A 19,560-nucleotide genomic window follows, 5' to 3' on the forward strand; every position below is an offset into this window, starting at 1 on the left:
GGATTTCATCCAGAATGCCTCGCTAGATTTCTTCAGAGATTTCTCCAGGAATTTGTTCACCGATTTCTCCAACGAATCTTGTCGGGAATCATTCATTGCAGCTACACTAGTTTTTGTTGGGGATTTCTCCCAGAAACCTTTGGAGATACTCTAGAGAATTCTTTCGCCTTCAAGGATATTTTTTGACATCCCATCAGAGATTCCTCCCGGAATCCTCCATTGATTACTCCCAGAATTCCCTCCACTGTTCCACGAACTGTTTGTGAAACTACATCAGGGATTCCTCCAGGATTCTACCTACACAGATCGAAAAAAGAGTGTAAAATTCTGTGACATATGATGCACATAATTGGAGTATGGGATATCACAGAAGTTTACATGACATATCATGTAAAATTCATGAAATATCATGTAAACTTCCATTATATGTCGTAATTCAGCATGACTCAGAGTGTTTACATGACATATAACACAAATTTACATGATATTTCATGTAAACCATCCAAATACTAAGTTTACATGACTAAAATGAAGCTTACATGACGTGCAAATCTCATTATATTTATCTGTGTAGGTTTTCTGTCGAAATTCATTTCGAAATTATTTCAATAATTCCTCCTGGTTTTTCTTCACTAATTTCTTCTAGATTTCCTTCAGAGATTCCTCCCGAGATTAAAAAAAGAGTCTTACAATGATTTTTCCCGGAATTCTTTTAGAGATTTGTTCCGGAATTCCTTCTGAGATCCCTTTATTGATTTTTCCCGTGATTTCTTCTGGCATTCTATTAGATATTCGTACCAAGAAATATTTAGGACTTTCTATTGGGTTTCCTCCTGATCCTTTCAGGAATTCCTTTGAAAATGTCTTCCGTCATTCCTTCGTTAATTCATCTCAAGCTTCCCTCATTTTCCCCAGTATACCTACCTTTGGGATTCCTTCTTAGATTTTTAAAAATTATTTTATCGGAGATCCGTTTAGGAACTTCTCCTGAAATTCCTTTAAAGCTATCTCCTGGAATATTTTTAAAGATTCCTCCCGGAACTCCTTCAGGGACCCTTCTAGAAATAGTTTCCGGGATTTCTCCTGGTATTCCTCCCGAGATTTCTTCAGGGATTCCTACATTATTTTACTTGAGATTACTGTAAAAATTCCTTCAGGAATTTCTCATGGGATTCCTCCAGGGTTTTTTCGAGGATTTTTCTCAGTATTTTTTTCTGCCACTGGGTATTGTCTGCTGTTGAATGTCATGAATAGCACCTTGACATTCGCGTGATACTCATGACGTTTAACAGCATTGTTTCAAAGACTGTTATTCCACTGAAAAAAAAATTCACATTGTTTTCATCTGATTTTTACATCCACTGTTTGCATGTTTGTTTCCGCAGAATGATGTTAAAATATCACATAGATGCGAAGTTATGTGACTTTCCAATAGAAGCTATGTGATTTCCTAGTAATTTTCAAATACCACATTGATGTCATGTAATATTTCCAAAAAAAAGCAATAAAATTTAAATATCTAATCTAATGGAAATTTTCCATTGGAAATGTGATTTATTGCAGCTTTGATATAGATAAATAATTTCATTTATTCTCCTTTTATTTTCAGATTGAACATCGCTTCCGATTATACCGTATCGCTAGGGGCAGTTTTTCATTAATACCAATTACCACTTTTCTTCTATAATCGGATGTTATCACGAAAGGACAAAAGCAAGTCTACGATGTTAAGGCAAACAACTGGAAATAATAAAGCACTAAGCTTGAACTTTCATTTCCTCTTATTCACTCCAACTTGTACACTGTTCCCTCCCCCATCACAAGACTCTCTCATTTGGCGTTCATCATCCGTTATCACCCACCCATCAATCCCATCACCAATTCAACAATGGAACATCTACACTCATCCTATTTGTGTTTCAATTTCCGCTTGAAAATACGTCGGTTTACAAAAAAGAAAAACACATAAACAAGTTCCTACCGCAATTGGTCGCCGCCGCAAGCGGCGGTGAGCCCCACAGCAAACCGGGGAATCTAACGAGTTCTCCCGGGTTCGCTCTGAAGGAAGCCCCGCACGCATAATAGGACAAACCGGAAACTATTCACATAACCCTATGCATAGCAACTCTGAAACACTCAACACTGTGTATCATACATGATAATTGGAAAAAGGTATAGGATGCAAAAAAAAGTTAAATAAATCGGTCTCACCTTACTATACACACACCTAACAAAAAACGCTAGTACATAATGGCCCGTTTGACACACTGAAACAAACAACAAGTGGTTTTGTGAATGAATTAACGAAAGAAAAGGGTTATAATCAATAGCAAGAAAAATCAGCAAAAATATTTATAAATATTAGGACACTTAAGGCACCTAACTTTAACGATTTGGGTTTGATCGAGGCAGTAGTGGCAAGGGTGGTTCCTTCCTTCTTCCCTAGAGGGTCCCCGCGGTCATCCGCCTTGACGGGAAGTAATCTTCAAGGCGTGATGCAGCGAAGGAGGGGGAGACCTTTCTTGTGTTTTGTATATTTCTGAAAACTTGAATAACTTATTTGTTTTTAAGGCATAGCAACACAATTAATCCCTACCACCTAAGATGTAGAACGCAAGTGTAGTTCAGAGGAAAGAAAAACCTGTAAGAGCATAGTGAGTATACTCCCTGAGTTTAGCGTTTTTTTTTTCTTATAGAGATATCTTATTGTATTAAATGGTACTTGCAAGAAAGGAACATGCAGAGAAAACAGTAAGACGGTAGTTGCGTTAAGATTCACAGAATTTATTGGCAGTCCACTAACCTCATCCGGAACAGAGAAGAGAAAGTGGAAGTCGAAAGCTAAAAATTGAACGAGGGAAATGCTGCCGTCTATCGGGCAAGCTAAAGAATGTTTAAAGTAAGTCGGAAACTGAAGAAAGAAATACTTTATAGTCTAAATAAAAAGCTGATAATAAGCAGGAAGTAGTTGGTCTGGTATTGTTTGTATCGAAAGAAACATCACTTCACGGGTGCTAATCAACACTTAATTCACACGTGGTGGTGATCACCCGCCCCGAGTGACTTGCAAACCTTGGCCATGTCATCGGCAAAAATAAGCTAGCCCCGAACACACTCCACTTTGTAGCAAAACACATCCGATGATGCTCTCATATATTATTTACGCCGTCCCACATCATATCACATACTTATCATAATTTACTCTACAAACAGACGTCACAACGTGCGACTTTTGTCATTTCGGTCTTTTGCTCCGCTTCGCTTGAATCACCTAATTCTTTCCGGTCGCTGCCAAGTTTGTCACCACGTTATCCAGTGCATTCGGTATCAGCGGATTGGCACCCGCCGGAATGATGGGTAGATTGGTGAGCTCGGGCACGTCCACGGCTTCGGCGGAACCCGCCTCGATCTCTTCGATGTCCTTCTGCGTCAGCGTTACATACGAACTGTTGGTCTGCGTGATGTTCACGATCGTGCCCGAGATGGGAAGCGTCTGCACCAGATCGTGCAAATCCGACACGGCTCCGAGGTGAACCGGTGCGATACCGGTCAGCACCTGTCCGTTGACACTGGTTGCAACCGGTACCGGGATGTCACCCAGATTGATGTGGGTTTTGTTCGAATCGTGACTGAAGAAGGTCAGATCCACTTGTTGCTCGCTGGAAACGATCGGAAAAACAAACGCTTGGTTAGCGACGCTTTAAGGAAGTATTGGCTTGCATACACTCACGTAATGGGATCCTCTCCGATGCCTTCCGTATCGTTGTCGGGCGCATCGACCAGAATGCCGATTTCGTAAACTACGGCTTTGATGACGTACCTGTTGGGATAATAGAATTAGTTATGCTTATTTTTAGCTTTGGGCTTTATGAGGCGATAATCATGTTTAGAGAACTCGTAACCTATATTGATCTGATAATCTATATATATATAAAAATGAGTTTGAAGTCCCTTTGAGGCAACAAAACTCACGAACGGCTGAACCGATCGGGATGATTATTGCAGGGTTCGATTCGTATTTATGGCGGCTGTGTTTATAAGTGGAAAAAGTTACGAAAATCAACTTAGAAGTAGAGCAACTGTTAAATTACTGAAATTATTATGAGCGGGGAAGAAATTCAAAGCGATGGCAATAAAACCGATCTAGAGTGCGGTGCCCAAATGAACCCACAGCAGTTGTCAAACAATCAAAACCAAAAGGGCAGTACAACGTCTCCCGGGACAGCTAGTAATAAATAAAATTTCTGTAGAACATCGCTAACTTATTATAATCGTACTATTACGTTACGCAAAATTTGGTATTTTAAGAGCCCATCCCTTTCCTACGTAACAACTTACATATGTAGTTAAAATTCTGTAAGGGCTATGAATCTATGATGATTTTTTTTGTGTTACATGTCTCATTTTAACTTGTGAATACATTATGGCACCCAACACAAAACCAACGCGGGCATTGTAAATAGTGTAAATACGTTACGGCCATGAACACTTGCAGTGATCAGCACAACTACGTTGTGAAGCAAGATATCATGTCATGTCCTTTGTGATTATTTAGTTGTTCCAAGATGGATGGTCCAACATTGGAATTTCTCTGATCGATTTGGAGGTTTTGTTTGAGTTCGTAGTTCGTAGAGTGGGGCGGGGCAAGATGGGTCGCGGGGCAAGATGGGTCAGTGCCATTTTCGGGCGCATTATTCATGTTTTGATTATGTTAATAATTTTGTTAGATGACCAGCATGAATATACAAAAGTTTGGGGCATTGATTGAAAAATAATTCACTCTCATTGGAAATACAAAATAAAATGGTTTTTTGCCATTTTTCTTATGCGATACATTCCATATAATCTCCATATAAACGGCCGCGGGGCAAGGTGGGTCACCTTCAATTTTGAACGTATTTTTGGAGCATTCAAAAGATAATTATTTTTTATTACAAGACTATCTCATAATTGACTTCAATCAAGCGGAATGAACGCTCAAAATTATAACATAAAAATATGATAATTTTTTAGTGAAAACATCGATTTTCAAGTCGCCTTAGAACCACTCAAATCGTAAAGTTTTTTTATATTCCAAATAAATTCATAAAATGTTTACTAGTAGCTCTTGTTTACTCAGTATGGATATGAAGCATATATGAAAGCGGAACAAATCTTATATTTTGACGTTTTTCGTTGAGAAAATGTGAATTACTTAAAAGGTGACCCATCTTGCCCCGCACTTTTTTCACGGCACAAAATCGATCACTTTTTAAAACTGCCTGTCATATTTTGTATTTTATGAACTTTTTATTGACTTTTAGCATAGCTAACTAGTGTATTAAAGAGTAGCGGACGAATACAAACCAATACGATTTGGTTACGCCCCACCCTACTTCATCCATTGCTAAATCTGTGTATACATGTAGATAAGCTAACAATTCACTTGTATTTGTGGTGGACACACTCAAACACTCGTAATACCTTTGCTGCTGCTTCAAAATTATAAGAAATCTACCATATGAATTTTATATCCTTTAAAAGAAGAATAATAAAGATGTTGACAGTCCAAGGCTTGTGCAGTTTCTGCTGTGTGGTCTAATGACCACTCGTATTTTTACTACCCTAGGTAGACATAATGAATAATACCTAGACATTTAGGTACTGTCATGAATAGTATTTCATGTAGGTAGATATCCTATGCACACAACCATTAGGTAGACACTACAATGAAGAACATACTTCAATTTCAATGATATTTTGGTTATTTTGAAGGAATATAAATGGTACTTTTGAAAAATAGAACAATGACTTGTTCCTTTACATTTGTTAAGACGACTTGTCGCGGAACAAAAACCACACATCGGTAGCAGCTTCTACTTCAGGCAGCTCCAATACTGCAAATTTATTAAATTAGTATTACATTTTTACATATCACGTATTTTATCTTACAGTGTAGTAAATGTTCACGGGACAGACGAATCTCCTAACCGGAGTGCTGTTCCTTTCTTCTTCACGAACTAAACGACACTGCCGAGTCGTAAAATCATACGCACCGTCGGCCCTGTCGCCGCCACATTCACGCTCCACACTTGCTTCATTGTTACCAGTTCAACTTATTATCAAGCGTACTAAAACTGTACGCAACATTCCCCCCCGTGGAACTGGTGACAAACTAAATCTCCAAAATACTGGGGTGCAGTTTTGGTTCGATGCTACATCCAGGTAGCAGCAACGTACTTCAATACACGCAAACCGAGCCAACTCGTTCCCCTGCTACAGCACAATACCCACCACCGGGATCATACAGCCAAATTTCCAATTGACGACTATCGCCTGCGTTTCTATAGCGGCGGCGGCGAGCGCGCTTACTCGAACCGTTTTGTTTCACAGGTCTCGTACGCCGCACACTCAACAAAGGACATGATTTTTAGTGGATCAATTTCGATTTCTGATTCATTCTGTGGGACTGTAGTAAATATTCGTTTGTTCCTGTGGATCGATGACGTCAGCGATCGGGTGCTGACGAACGAAACATCTGTAGAATCAGCTGGTATTGTTTTGCTGATCTCTCCGCGCTTTGTGTGTGTCGTACACTCTGGGTCACATATCGTACTGTTGGAATCTGTTGCTAAACGATATTTGTAAAGAAAAATATTAAAAAACAACTTTTTCTACATGAAAAACTACTGATCAATTTCGAACCGAAGACCAATTTAACCCCGGTTTACGGTTTTTAAGTAAAACATGCTAGCACTCTCTCACCTTTATAAATGATCATTTAACATAACATATTATCTATTGGATTTAAAGGAATGAACCTAGGAATGAACTAAACTTCGAGTTTTACTCCGAATACTGCTTAGAAAGTCTAGAACAAAATCCTAGTAATCATCAAGGGTCTTCTTCAGGGTGTATCCCCGGAATTCCCCTAAGGATCTTTTCTGATATTATTCTTAAGGTCTTTTTGAATGAACTTTTTTATTGGTTAATGCTTTCATCTATAAAATTCTCGAGTGATTTGTTTCGTAATACCTGATTTTTTTCTGTGAAAAATTCCTGTAAAAATATCAAAAGAAAAAGAAAATTCTCGAAAGAGGTTCTGAAAAAACTATTTTTAGTTCCAAAGTCGTGCAGGCTGGCTGTAGTGTATAACAAGCGCGCATAGCATTGGAACTGAGGGGACAAATTCGCTACGCGCATGGATAAGATACGATTGATCTTTTGAATACAAGTTTTTTAAAAAAAAAAAAAAGATTCTAGGAATTTCATTACAAATATTTCTCAGGAATCCATGGCTGGAGTAATCCATCCAGCCACTATAAGAGCTCCCGTTGGAATTTTCAGAGTGGTACACCGCATAGTTATAACGCCATTTCTAGTAGAAATCCTAAGATCATTTCAGAAAAACTGTCGAGGCACCATGAAGGAAATTTATAAAAAAAAGCATATAAATCCCTATGAGAATTAGTGGTGAAAACTTTGGAGAAAAACCATGAGGAATCTTTTAAGGAATTCATGGAAAAATAACTGGACAAGTACCTTGAGAAATTCTAGAAAAAATCCTGAAGGAAACTAGCAAGAAATTCTTGAAAAAATGCAACATTGTCTTTCACGAATTTTCCCAGATTTCCTCCAATGATTGCTGTAGGGATTTCTTAGTATTTTCACTGTGGAGGAAGGTATTTTCTGCTTGTATAGGCATCTCCCCATGTGTTCCTCTTGTAACTTCTTCAGTATTTTCTCAAGACGCTGTCCATAAACTACGTAGACTCATTTTTTACTAATTCAGAACCACCCTCATAGACTTTGTCCATACAAATTTCTGAAATTAGTGTGAAGCTTAGACTTTGACCACGCCACCCCCGCCCCCTAACAGTCTACATAATTCGTAGACGAGCCCTTAGGTATTCTCCCTGGATAATACTTATCTGTTTCTTTCTATAATGTCCCACTGGGGAAAAAAATGGTAATGTCTGGAAAATACATTACCATTTTTTTTCAAATTTCTTAGAATTACCCTAATAATGTCCTGCTCAAATTCATGCTTATTATTTTAAGAATTCCTCGAAAAAGTTTGTATCAGGTATTGTATATAAAAACTTCAGATTTTTTTTTCCGTTTCATTCAGGTTTTTTCAAGGTTTTTAAGGGATAGTTCCATTTTTTTTTATATATTTAGAATATTTTTTTTGCTAGAAATTTCTTCACAAATCTTTTGGTATATTCTCCTGAATGACGGGCTCTGGCAGATATCTCCAAGAACGCTCTGTAGATTGCTGCAGCGATTTTAATAAAAATTCTTGAAGGAATTTTGCTGAAAAAAACATGAAATGTGACAAAACGTCTTCAAATTGCAGAAAGCTTAGAACATTTAAGATGAACTGCGTTAATTCATGGATCAACAGTTCAGCTCCCACCCGGCACTCAATTTGTTCATTCCAGTTGAAAGTGCCTTTTATGTTTAATATATACGTAAAGTAGGAAAATTAAACTTTACTTCCACACTCTCGCGGATTTGGCGCGAATTTTATTTCAGAATCGCGCGGATTTGGCGCGGATTCAAATTTTGCTCGCGCGGATTTGGCGCGGATTTTTTTTCTACGCTTCTCGTAACAACCCTGTGATTGTTAGTTGGGATGAGCCTTGCAAGGGTGTTCCGATAGATTTCGTTGGTGTTTCAAAGCGATAACGGAGATTTCAGAGGGCGTTTCAATAGTGTTACGGGGGTATCAGGAACATTTAAGGGATCTTTAGGGCGATTCACGGAGTTTCAGGAGCCTTTGAAAGGCGTTTCAAGAGGATCCAGGGTCGTATAAAGGCATTTGAGAGTCATTTCAGAGAGTTTCAGGAGGTATCAGGAACATGTTGAGGGCGTTCCGAGAGCTTTTAGGGGCGTTTGACATCATTTCAGAAGCGCTTCAAGAGGTTTTCAGGAGGTTTCTAGAGCCTTTTGAAGGCGTTTCGAGGAACTTAATGGACATTTTCAATAGGACAGATCGGTGAAGTACTAGATTTGTAGTAATGAGCTGAATTTTAGTATAGTGAGAAGGTCAATTCTCCGTTTCTGCAATGAAATGGTGCAAAAAGCGTGGGTATTATGATTCCTTGCCTAATTTGATGCTGTTTGAGCAAAACTGTGGGCAACAGTGTTGTAGTTTTCTCCATTTCTTGCAACATAAACAACATAATTATCCAAAGTTTTGCTCAAACAGCATCAAATTAGGCAAGGAATCATAATACCCACGCCTTTTGCACCATTTCATTGCAGAAACGGAGAATTGACCTTCTCACCATACAAAAATTCAGCTCATTACTACAAATATAGTACTTCACCGAACGTACCCCATTTGCAAAAAATGCCTATTTTTGAATTTAACGACATTTTTCTGAAGAAAGACAATATAATTGTCTAAAAGTTCGCCATATGTCGCAAGATGGGCACTAGACTACGTCAATAAGGTTAATTTCTTGGAACGAAGCTTTTTAGATTCCTTTGAACGTCCAAAATAACTTTGCAAAATTTGGTTGCATTGAAATTTGTATGGGAAAACGTACTTTTTTGCACGTTTCTCATAAGTTGAAAACATGTCTAAAACCATATAAATTATGACGAGTCGAGGCTTGTGAAAAAAGTGTTATGCTTGGCAATACATATAGGCCAACAATTGAGATTTTATTATTGATTTTAGTTATTTGCATGTTATACCGTCAAGTCGCCATTCACCGTGGGCCTACGAATATTTTTTCATTATTTCCATATTACAATGGAATGATATGACAATTTCACTTTAATTTCACCAATACAACACTAATGGATTGTTACCATGTCAAAACGCGGGTTAGAAACTTTTTACAGTACCATTTTGACACTAAAATGTGTTTATATGAAGCAATATTTAGCTCAGTCACTGCATTCGTAGTAAAAAAACAAAAACTGCGCTTACGTGATTTAAGCGATTAACTAAATGTAGTAACGATATTATTACACCAAGAAGCAAATAAATTCACCTATCAGGTATCTATTTTGTATTATCGAAGTAAGTTTACCAAGAAAGTACGATTCCACTCATTTTTTTTTCGACAAAGTTGTTCGGCACATCTAAGGTTACAGGTACACAGGGTCAAATATTTTACAATGAAAGAACTTAAGAAACAACATGTTTGACACTAATGGAAATTCTATCGAGTCAAACAAGATATTTGAGCATTGATTTCTGTTTGAAAAACCTGTGTACCTTTTTAAACCTGGTGTACTGGGATTTTAGGGCTACCTATATCTTACCTTTAACGGTGGGAAGTGAGCCCTTCTATGAGAAAAATGCAAAAAAAAAGTGAGTTTTGGACCGAAGGAGCTTTGCTTCGGGTTGATGAGATTAAATTTTAATTTTCCCATACAACTCTGACCCACTCTAATATAATATGTATATTCCTAACAAAACAAAAAAAAACCTTCAGGACTCGGCCAAATCAACTGAAAGAATCTTCTTAAAAACAAGTAGAATCACTTAAGGCTGATACAAATTTTATTTTGACTTTTTGTCTCCCCCCCCTTCAAAAATTTTTGGCTGGATTTTGCATTTTGAGGGGGCAGATAAAAAAATATTTATCAAAATTTCGGGTCTTGCTCAAAATTCTTTAACAAATCCGATGAGTTTTTAATATTTTTCAAATTAAATGCTTTATTATTTTTATCCCCCCCCTCGACCAGTCAAAGAATGGTGGGACAAAAAGTAAAATAAATATTTGTAACGGCCTAATGCTGAAACAATACATTACTATTACTTCTCCGATTTAGACCTAATTTCTAAACACGATTATCCCACACTAAAATCACTCGCAAAAACATCACAACACTTACAGGTCCTTGTGGGTTCCGTTGGTGCTATTGCTATCCAGCGTTTCATTGCTCCCGCTCCAGTAGTCACCTTCGTCCGGGCGGAACAGCGAATTCAAAGGATGGATACCATTGCCACCTTCGGAAGTTCCCGGCAGAGGAACGCCGTGCAGCTGAAGGAAGAATGCACTCAACACCACCACCGGTAACACGTACGTCGTCATGGCCATTCTGATACGCGAGGTTCCTGTTCACACCAAGAGAGATCCGATCGTCCTAGAATATTGCTTTGCTACTATGTACCAGGTCTTCAGTCCACTCTACGCGCAACGCACTCACGTTCCTTGGATGGCGATAGGACAGTTGCGGCGATCGCTTGAACCTGAACAGCAAACGGGCGTTTGCTTCCGTTGGAATACAAGTTTCCGATTCGAATGAACTGCGGCCGGCCGACGTGGATTGCTTTTTATACATTCGGTGGAAAATTTAGCACCCCGCAGCTAGCTATCAGCTATAGTGCGGGCAGCGATCGACGATGGCGTCTTTGCGCGAAAATATTCAGCTCAGCTCGGCGCAGTGGGATCGGTAGGTAACATCGATAGTGATAGACATGTGTCGCATTATCGCGCATTGTGATCGATATAATACGTAGCAATATTGACGATCAATTGGGTTGTTTAGCTTTGCAGAAGATTTACCTCTTATTTTTCAAAATTCAATGCAGTTTTATTGTGTTTACTGAGTATATATGGACATGAAAATTAAGATTAACCCTTCGACTGTTACATTTTGTAACATCACGCTTGAAAAAAAAACTCGCTTGTCCGACACAGCAACAGCACAGTGTTACTGGAGGTAACTTATCCCACGACAATCGATCGGAAGGTTAGTTAGTTATTTAAATTGTAGTTTTACCAGGTTTTACCGGTTTTGCTTTCTACTATTTCAGAATGCAACCTTATTTTTCATACATGAAATTATGACAGAACTGAGTCAACAATTGGCTGCCATAACATTCAAATTGCAGCTGCAGCTCTCCAACGTCGATCACGCCCAACGCAAGCCAGATCAAGCTCACCATGCTCGGCGATACTCCCTCTTGTGCGAACACCAACTATAGCAAGTTGTTCTTCAGCATTCTAGCAACATAACCTACCCACCACATCATACCCATGCTTTATCACTTTCAGAAGACTGTATAGGGGGAGAACACTGTATAGGGGGGAAATCTGCTCAATAGACACCCGAACAGGAAGGTCCGGGTAGTGTGGGGTTAAGGCCGTCTTCTGCAATAAAAGTAAAGGCCAGGACTGCTCTCTCCTCGACCTGCTAAACAACATCTCTATGGACGTCAAACCCGTCCGAAACCACCAAGAAGACATTGCTTCAGAGAGGGACTCGTGCACATCGCACCCTCAAGGTTAGCTGCGTAGCCTACAGCAACGAACATCGATGACTCGCTTTGGAGTCTCACCACTCACTTTGTCCTCGGAAGGCGGGCAGAGTCAACCCCGCGCCCGCGCCCAACTGTTTTGCAGACATCAAGAGCTGATGCCTACGTTCAACCAGATCTGACCTGCTGAAGGCAAGGGTATCACTACCCTTCAGGGCCAATCAGCTGCACCAGAAGGTTCCTGACAGCAGGGTCTCCACCTCCCCCGGCCCTTACCGAAGACCTCTTCCCAACCGCGAGCTTGAATCCAATCCAGTAGACCGACGCCACGACAGCAACGCTACCAGGACTTCCTCTCCGCGGCCACTTAATCGCTGTAAGGGTCGATTTCGACCGCAGGGCAACAGTATGACCTACGAAGTCGACTCCGAACCCCTGGACCACCTCTTGTACCGCATTTGAACTAGCCATTCTTCGAGTCCACGCGCCACCTCCTCTGTAGTAGCTCCCAGACGATATGGGTGATAGCCGTTGAAACGGCGTTCCAGCCAAACACATCCCTACACATCCTCTTTTTTTTTCCTTCTAAACCATAGGGAGATAATCTGCTCAACAGACACCCTAACAGAAGGTTAGGGTAGTGTAGGTCTGACAGGCCGTCTTCTACAACAAAAGTAAAATCCAGGACTACTCTCTCCTCGTACCCACTAAACCATTCCTATGGTCGCCAAACCCTACGTCTCTCCGGAACCACCAAGAAGGTATTGCTTCAGAGAGGGGCTAGTGCACATCGCACCCACAAGGTTAGCTCGCTTTGGAAAGTCCATCACGGTAGCATGCTGGCGCTTAGCCAGTTTCCCGAGTGGTCCTCGCCACTCCCTTTGTCCTCGGAAGGCGGGCAGAGTCAACCCCGCCCGCGCCCTACTGCTGAGCGGACATCAAGAACTGATGCCCACATGCAACCCGATCTGACCTGCCCGCAAAGGAAGGGTATCACTACCCTTCAGGCCCTATCAGATGCATCCGTAGGTTGCTGACGGCAGGGTCTCCACCTGCCCCGACCCTTGCCGGGGACCCCTTTCCAACCGCGGGCTTGGATCCAACCCAGTAGACCGACGCCACGACAGCACCGCTACCGGGACTTCCTCTCCGCGGCCACTTAATCGCTGTAAGGGTCGATCTCGACCGCAGGGCACCGGTATGACCTACGAAGCCGACTCCGAACCCCTGGACCACCTCTTGTACTGCATCTGGACTAGCCATTCTCCGAGTCCACGCGCCACCTCCTCTGTAGCTCCCAGACGATGTGGGTAATAGCCGTTGAAACGGCGTTCCAGCCAAACTCATCCCTACACATCCTCTGGACCAAGTTGTCCGGAGTTGTGTCCTCTCCGCATGTGGCAAGCATGCAGTCACGCATTGTGCGAAAACAAAACGTGTTCCGCCGCTTCCTCTAAACCATTGCACACTGGGCATTCGGGAGAATCCGCATGCCCGAAACGGTGTAGATACTGTCGGAAGCAACCATGACCTGTAAGGACCTGTGTCAGGTGGAATGTAACTTCCCCATGGCGCCTATTAATCCAACTATCTACCCTCGGTATCAACCTATGGGTCCACCTTCCTTTGGTGGAACTGTCCCACGCGCGCTGCCATTTGACCATAGAGGCCATCCTGGCAGTCCTGCGTATGCCTCTTGTGCCGCGCATTTCGAAGCACTCCATGTCCTCACTGATAAGAATGCTGATAGGCACCATACCAGTAATGACGCAGAGAGCGTCGTGTGACACGGTACGGAACGCGCTCGCAACCCTCAGGCACATAAGCCTGTAAGTACTTTCCAGCTTCCGTCGGTAGCATTTAGTACTTAGCGCGGTGCCCCACGCCGGGCCGCCATAAGGTACCCCGGGGCAAGTGAGAATCGGGGGCAAGTGAGACCTATAGCTAGTATTTTTTTTATTATTGATTTTTAAGACTAACATTATTTATAGAAAACATAGGTATCACACCTACGGATACTTTGAATACAAAAAATGTTATTGTTTCTACCATAAAGAGACCATATACGTTATTGTTGTTCATATGTAATTTTCAAATCACTAGGTAAAATTGACGTGCTCTACTACATTCGTCTTTTAAAAATAGATTTGTTATTCTACAAATACTTTTTTGGTTTCAGGATAGTATTTGGAGTTCATGCAAATGATTTCAAGCGAAAAAGCTGTATTTTATTTTTATTTATTACCTTTAGTTTACTGCTCTCACTTGCCCTACTGCATTTCGCTATCTGGGGCAAGTGGGACCTATGAGAATAAACAAACACAATTTTATGGGTTCATCTCGCCTTAAAAAAAAGACACGGACACGTTCAATGCTTCCAGTGAGCTATTTGCTCTTTGAAGGAAGCACGACACTAGACAACGGACTAGCATGCAACGCCCAGTGGCACAGCCGAAAACTTTTCCTGACAGCTGCGGCGGGAATCGAACCCGCGCTCCTTAGCACGATGCGACTAAAGGCTTGGTGACCTTAGCCGCACGACCACGAAGCCTTGTCCAGCCTAAGATGAAATTAGCACGAAAGTCAATAAAAATTGACGCGTTAAGTAATCTATTGTTGAATTATACTTTATTACCTCTGATGAAATTCTTGTCAAACATGGTAAAACCTTGGATAAAACAAAAAAAAATCAAAAGCATGTATTTTTTTATGTTTTTCTCCAAATATTTTCCATATTTTTTTCACTTAACGCTACATAATGCATTCTTCTGAGCATTCAGGAACCGTCCATAAAAAATTAAAATAGGGAAATGACCTTTTCAAAACTCATGATTGAAAAAAAAACATTATTTAATGATCGTAAGATTATGTAAGGGAGAAGATATTACTGAAAATTTCGAAACCCCAGATTTACTAGTGGTGAGAATCATCAACTATATAATATAGAGAGCAAGTTTCGAAATCTTTTGTCTCTTCACTTTACGGCGCTTTTTATATAAACAAAATCAATTTATTTTGCATGAGCTGCTAGAGTTGATTCAATTCTCCCCAGCGATTTGTTATGTGTTACGTAATTTATGCATGGTACCCTAAACCTCTTCTTACTTTAATCTCTAAACATAGTCATTCATATAAGAGATTTATGATTTATGTTACCTTCTTTGTTGCAACTTATATTAAGCCCTTTGAACAAAAACTCTGAATAGGTCCCACTTGCCCCGTGAAACGCAGTAAATGAAGATCTGCTACACTTTTCTTTATATGCATAATATATGAAATGTAAAAATTTTGAAACAGTTTTAATGGACGTTAATAAGTACAAATATACCAATAACGTCTTTTGGGTCCATTGGAATTATTAAAGAATTTGTGTTCTGAAACTTTTGGTATGACAAAACCAAATTAGCATTTTTTTAGGTCCCACTTGCCCCGGGGTACCTTACCTAAATATGGACGTAGCAACACTAGCCAGAAGCTTGCGCTTACTGGCGTACACCGCAGAGCTATTGGACATCATCCGGGACAGTGCCGCAATAGCTGTGGAGGCTCTTTTACAGGCATAATCGACGTGGCTACCGAAGGTAAGCTTATCGTCGATCATCACGCCCAAGTGTTTAACGGAGCGCTTTGACAGGATAGTGCACTCTCCTACACTGATCTCCGTCTGCTACTCCGACTTCCGGTTGTTAACAACCGTCACCTCTGTCTTGTGGTGAGCCAGCTACAGTTTCCTGGACCGCATCCACGCCTCCACGACCATCCAGCTTCTTCTTTTTTTTTCCTTCTAAACCATAGGGGGATAATCTGCAAACAGACACCCTAACAGGAAGGTTAGGATAGTGTGGGGCTGAGGCCGTCTTCTACTACAATAGTAGAAGCCAGCACTGAACGAAATCTCCCGCCGTACAGAGAATGATTTGTCATTCAATGCGATACAGATCCGCAGAATCCGAATTTTGAATGATTTTGTAGCAAAATGAGTTTACTGCGCTTCCTTGAATGAAAATCATCCTGTAATAAAATTAGAATCGACACAAATTACGAATGAATTTCGAGTTAGATTTTGTTGTGATTGATAATCATCACAAAACCATCTGAATTCGTTTCTACATGTGCCTCATACTGAAAATCATTCAATACACAGAACGAAAATCCTTACGACCCAAGTATGATTCTTCATTCGATCGTGTGCTCAATCCATCATTCCTAAAAATCATGATTAAATGATTCTCCGCGCATTTTTTGTCAGATTTTTGTTCGACTTCTGTATTATTATTTTCTGCAAGTTGTCTGACGAATTTGAGCAGGCAGAATGTGCATATGAGCATAATTCGAAAACAAGCAGAATGTATGCCATGACAGCCCCATTCCGAAAATCATTCGATTTTAGTTTGGCTTATCATATTGTTGTTGACGCACCAGTTTAAGATAGAAAAAATAAACAAATGTGGCGGACGAAGTGGTCGCTTGAAATTTTCTAAGTTACTAGAAAAAATATTGCGGTTTGATTCCAAAGAATTTTAAAATGTGCCCCAAGCAGTGATCAGTTTAGTGGAAGTTATATAATGTTTAAATCGTGTATGTTTTGGGTGTTTTTTTAAATAAAGCGTATTTCTACGACTAAATTTTGTCTATTATTATTTTCAAATATTCTAGGAAAAATAATGTCATAACCTTTCCAAGTAGTACGAGAGAAATTGACTCTCAATTTCTCTCAAACTAGTTGAAATGGTTGTGATATTATTTTTCCTGGGATATTTGAAGAAGAATTGAAACAAATACAAGAGAATGACACGTATATGAGCAACATTAGATTTTACAATGACTTCCATCTATATTTGAAACGCAAAACTGGATGGGTTTTGAATGACAATCATCCTTCCCTAGGTTTGTTTTGATTCCGAATAGAATGATTATAATTATGACATTGAATGATTTCCATATCGCTTGTTTTGTATCTGTCAGATCTGGAATTGAATGATGGCCTTCTTCAAATCATCTGATTTTAGGCATGGGGCTGAAATGAAGCACTTTTCATTCAATTTATGGCGGGGATTTTCGTTCAGTGAGGACTACTCTCTCCTCGACCCACTAAACACATTCCTATGGTCGCCAAACCCTACGTCTCTCCGGAACCACCAAGAAGGTATTGCTTCAGAGAGGGGCTAGTGCATATTGCACCCTCAAGGATAGCTGCGTAGCCTGCAGCAACGAACATCGATGACTCGTTTTGGAGAGTCCATCACGGTAGCATGCTGACGCTTAGCCAGTTTCGATAGTCGATACTGTAGCGAACCGCTAGGTGGTCGCTGTGAGTGTAGCCATCAGGGGCTGTCCATAAACCACGTGGTCATTTTTTTGGGACTTCTCAACCCCCCCCCTCCCCGCGTGGTCATTAGTCCATACAAAATTTTTTATTCGTCCATACAAAATGGTCATTGGCCGAACCCCCCCCCCCCCCCTCATGACCACGTGGTTTATGGACAGCCCCTCATCTACTCTCCAGTTCGAACTACTTGTTAGGCCAGGACTACAAAAGGTCACGTCAATAATTGACTCCGCTCCGTTTCGACTATAGGTACTCTTGGTACCGACGTTAGCCAAGTCGACATCTAAGATGGCCAGTGTTTCTAGCAGGATCTGACCCCGCTGGTTCGTGAAACGGCTTCCCCATTCCACAGCCCAGGCATTGAAGTCACCCGCTATTACCACCTGTTAGCACAGTCGTTAGGCGGTCCAGCATTTGCGTGAACCGCTCGATTGGCCACCGCGGAGGCACATAACAGCTACAGAAAAAGACCCCGTTTACTTTGGCGACCACGGAGCCCTCATAGGTAGTAGACACCAACTCCTGCACGGGGTATTTACCCGTCGTCCATATCGCCGCCATTTTCCTGGTCCCATCCGAGACCCAGTTGCCGTTGTCGGCGGGTACTCGGTATGGGTCCGAAATGATGGCGATATCCGTCTCCCACTCAGAAACCGCCTGACAAAGCAGTTGCTGAGCCGCATCACAGTGGTTCAGGTTCAGCTGCTTTACCTGCACTGTGATTTGTTGTTCACTGCGGCTTTCTTGAAGGCCGGGCACCTTGGCCACCCGTTGGATGTCTGTTGTTCGAGGATTTCCCGGTACAGATCATACAGATGGGTGGACTCGTGCAGCTTTGGGCCTTATGACCTTCAGCGCCGCATCGCCGACACAGTTTGCGCCTGTCTGGGCCTTTACAGTCCCACGACTTGTGTCCTGGTTCCAGACACCTAAAGCAAACCTCTGGTGGCTCGTGGAATGTCAAAGGACATACGCACCAGCCCATCTTTATCCGCCCTACTTTAACGGACTTTTTAACGTCCGCCACAGGTAGCTGAACCAGAGCTATCTGTGTCCCTGCTGGCCTCTTCCGCAGCTTGACGGCTGTGGCGGCCACCTGAACATCGCACTGTTACCGCAGTGCCGTGACGAGCTCTCCCGCTTCGGTGATCTCGTCTAAGTCTTTGACCTTCAGAGTCGCCTCATGCGTAAGAGCCCTCACCTCCACTCCATCACCAAGGACCTCTTCTGCCAACCTCTTGTAGGCGGTGCCCTTGTGATCCTTCTCGCGCTTAAGCTCCAGGATTATTTCGCCCATACGAGTACGTCTGATACTTCGTACGTCGGCTCCAGACCCTCAAGCTTGGCGTCGCACCTCATCGCCTTCAAGACGTCCGAGTATTTCGACTGTTCAGTCTTGATGACGAGCGCGTCACCTTTCTCGCGCTTGGCACGTACCCTCCTGCGCCTTGGCTTGGCGCCCTGCTCTTCTACCTGCGGATTCCTCTTCTTCTTCTTCCGCTCAAACTTTGTCCAAGGAGGGTCCTCTCCTTGGATCGCCCTGCTCTGTGGCTGCTGAGGGCCCACCAGTGGTCGCAACCCCTTGTTCCCATCGTTCCGGGACGGGCCAGCCTTTTCAGGCCCACCCTTCCCAGCTTTCCGGGAACACTGGCTGGGGTCCGACTTTCCGGCATTACCACCGGCTTTCGGGGTTATTATACGCCTGGCCTTGCGGGCGCCGCCAGACAGCTCCTCACCTGACGGCTGCCTCGCCCGCTTCTGCGAATGCTTGTCACGTTTGTCACGAGCATTCGCTTCCACTCTCTTCGGACTACCCGCGAAGGAGAAGGCCTCCGTTTGTGTAAACTTAGACGCTTTCTCCTTTGCGGGTCCCGCCGCTGCTGCAGCCAGCAACGCGACCGCGTGCTCCTGCTTGGCCTCATCGACAGACACTCTAAACCAAAGCAAGGCCGTTTTCAGGTCACATCCAGCTTCTGGCGCTTTTTATCTGCCACACTGCCTGCTGAGAAGCGCTGGATATTGT

At 42.0% G+C, this 19,560-nt stretch overlaps 2 protein-coding genes across 5 annotated transcripts in view; one reads left to right on the plus strand and one right to left on the minus strand.

Moving 5' to 3' along the window:
• The window catches only part of LOC109413489 (MOG interacting and ectopic P-granules protein 1), a 33,045-nt gene extending 30,081 nt beyond the window's left edge, over positions 1-2,964 (plus strand). For all 4 annotated transcript variants that reach the window (XM_019687170.3, XM_019687171.3, XM_019687172.3 and 1 more), the window contains one exon: positions 1,610-2,964. In XM_019687170.3, coding sequence (XP_019542715.3) covers positions 1,610-1,614 — 5 coding nt within the window. In that variant the 3' untranslated portion in view covers positions 1,615-2,964. The remainder of the gene's footprint in view (positions 1-1,609) is intronic.
• A 156-nt stretch (positions 2,965-3,120) lies between these two features.
• On the minus strand, positions 3,121-11,270 carry LOC109410780 (uncharacterized). Its single transcript, XM_019684313.3, has 3 exons — positions 10,840-11,270; positions 3,731-3,820; positions 3,121-3,659 (listed from the first exon to the last, which is right to left on the minus strand). The coding sequence occupies exons 1-3, from the start codon at positions 11,043-11,045 to the stop codon at positions 3,272-3,274; spliced, it is 684 nt and encodes a 227-aa protein (XP_019539858.3). The 5' UTR covers positions 11,046-11,270; the 3' UTR covers positions 3,121-3,271.
• Positions 11,271-19,560: the final 8,290 nt, after the last annotated feature.

Source organism: Aedes albopictus, chromosome 2, assembly GCF_035046485.1.
Source record: "Aedes albopictus strain Foshan chromosome 2, AalbF5, whole genome shotgun sequence".
NCBI lineage: Eukaryota > Metazoa > Arthropoda > Insecta > Diptera > Culicidae > Aedes > Aedes albopictus.

Bases quoted from the DNA above. Each gene is read 5' to 3' on its own strand.
- LOC109410780 (XM_019684313.3), bottom strand. From the start codon at position 11,045: ATGGCCATGACGACGTACGTGTTACCGGTGGTGGTGTTGAGTGCATTC. The intron at 3,821-10,839 runs GTAAGTGTTGTG...TTATCCCAACAG, and splicing joins AACGGAACCCACAAGGACCT to GTACGTCATCAAAGCCGTAG. The intron at 3,660-3,730 runs GTGAGTGTATGC...GATCGTTTCCAG, and splicing joins ATCGGAGAGGATCCCATTAC to CGAGCAACAAGTGGATCTGA.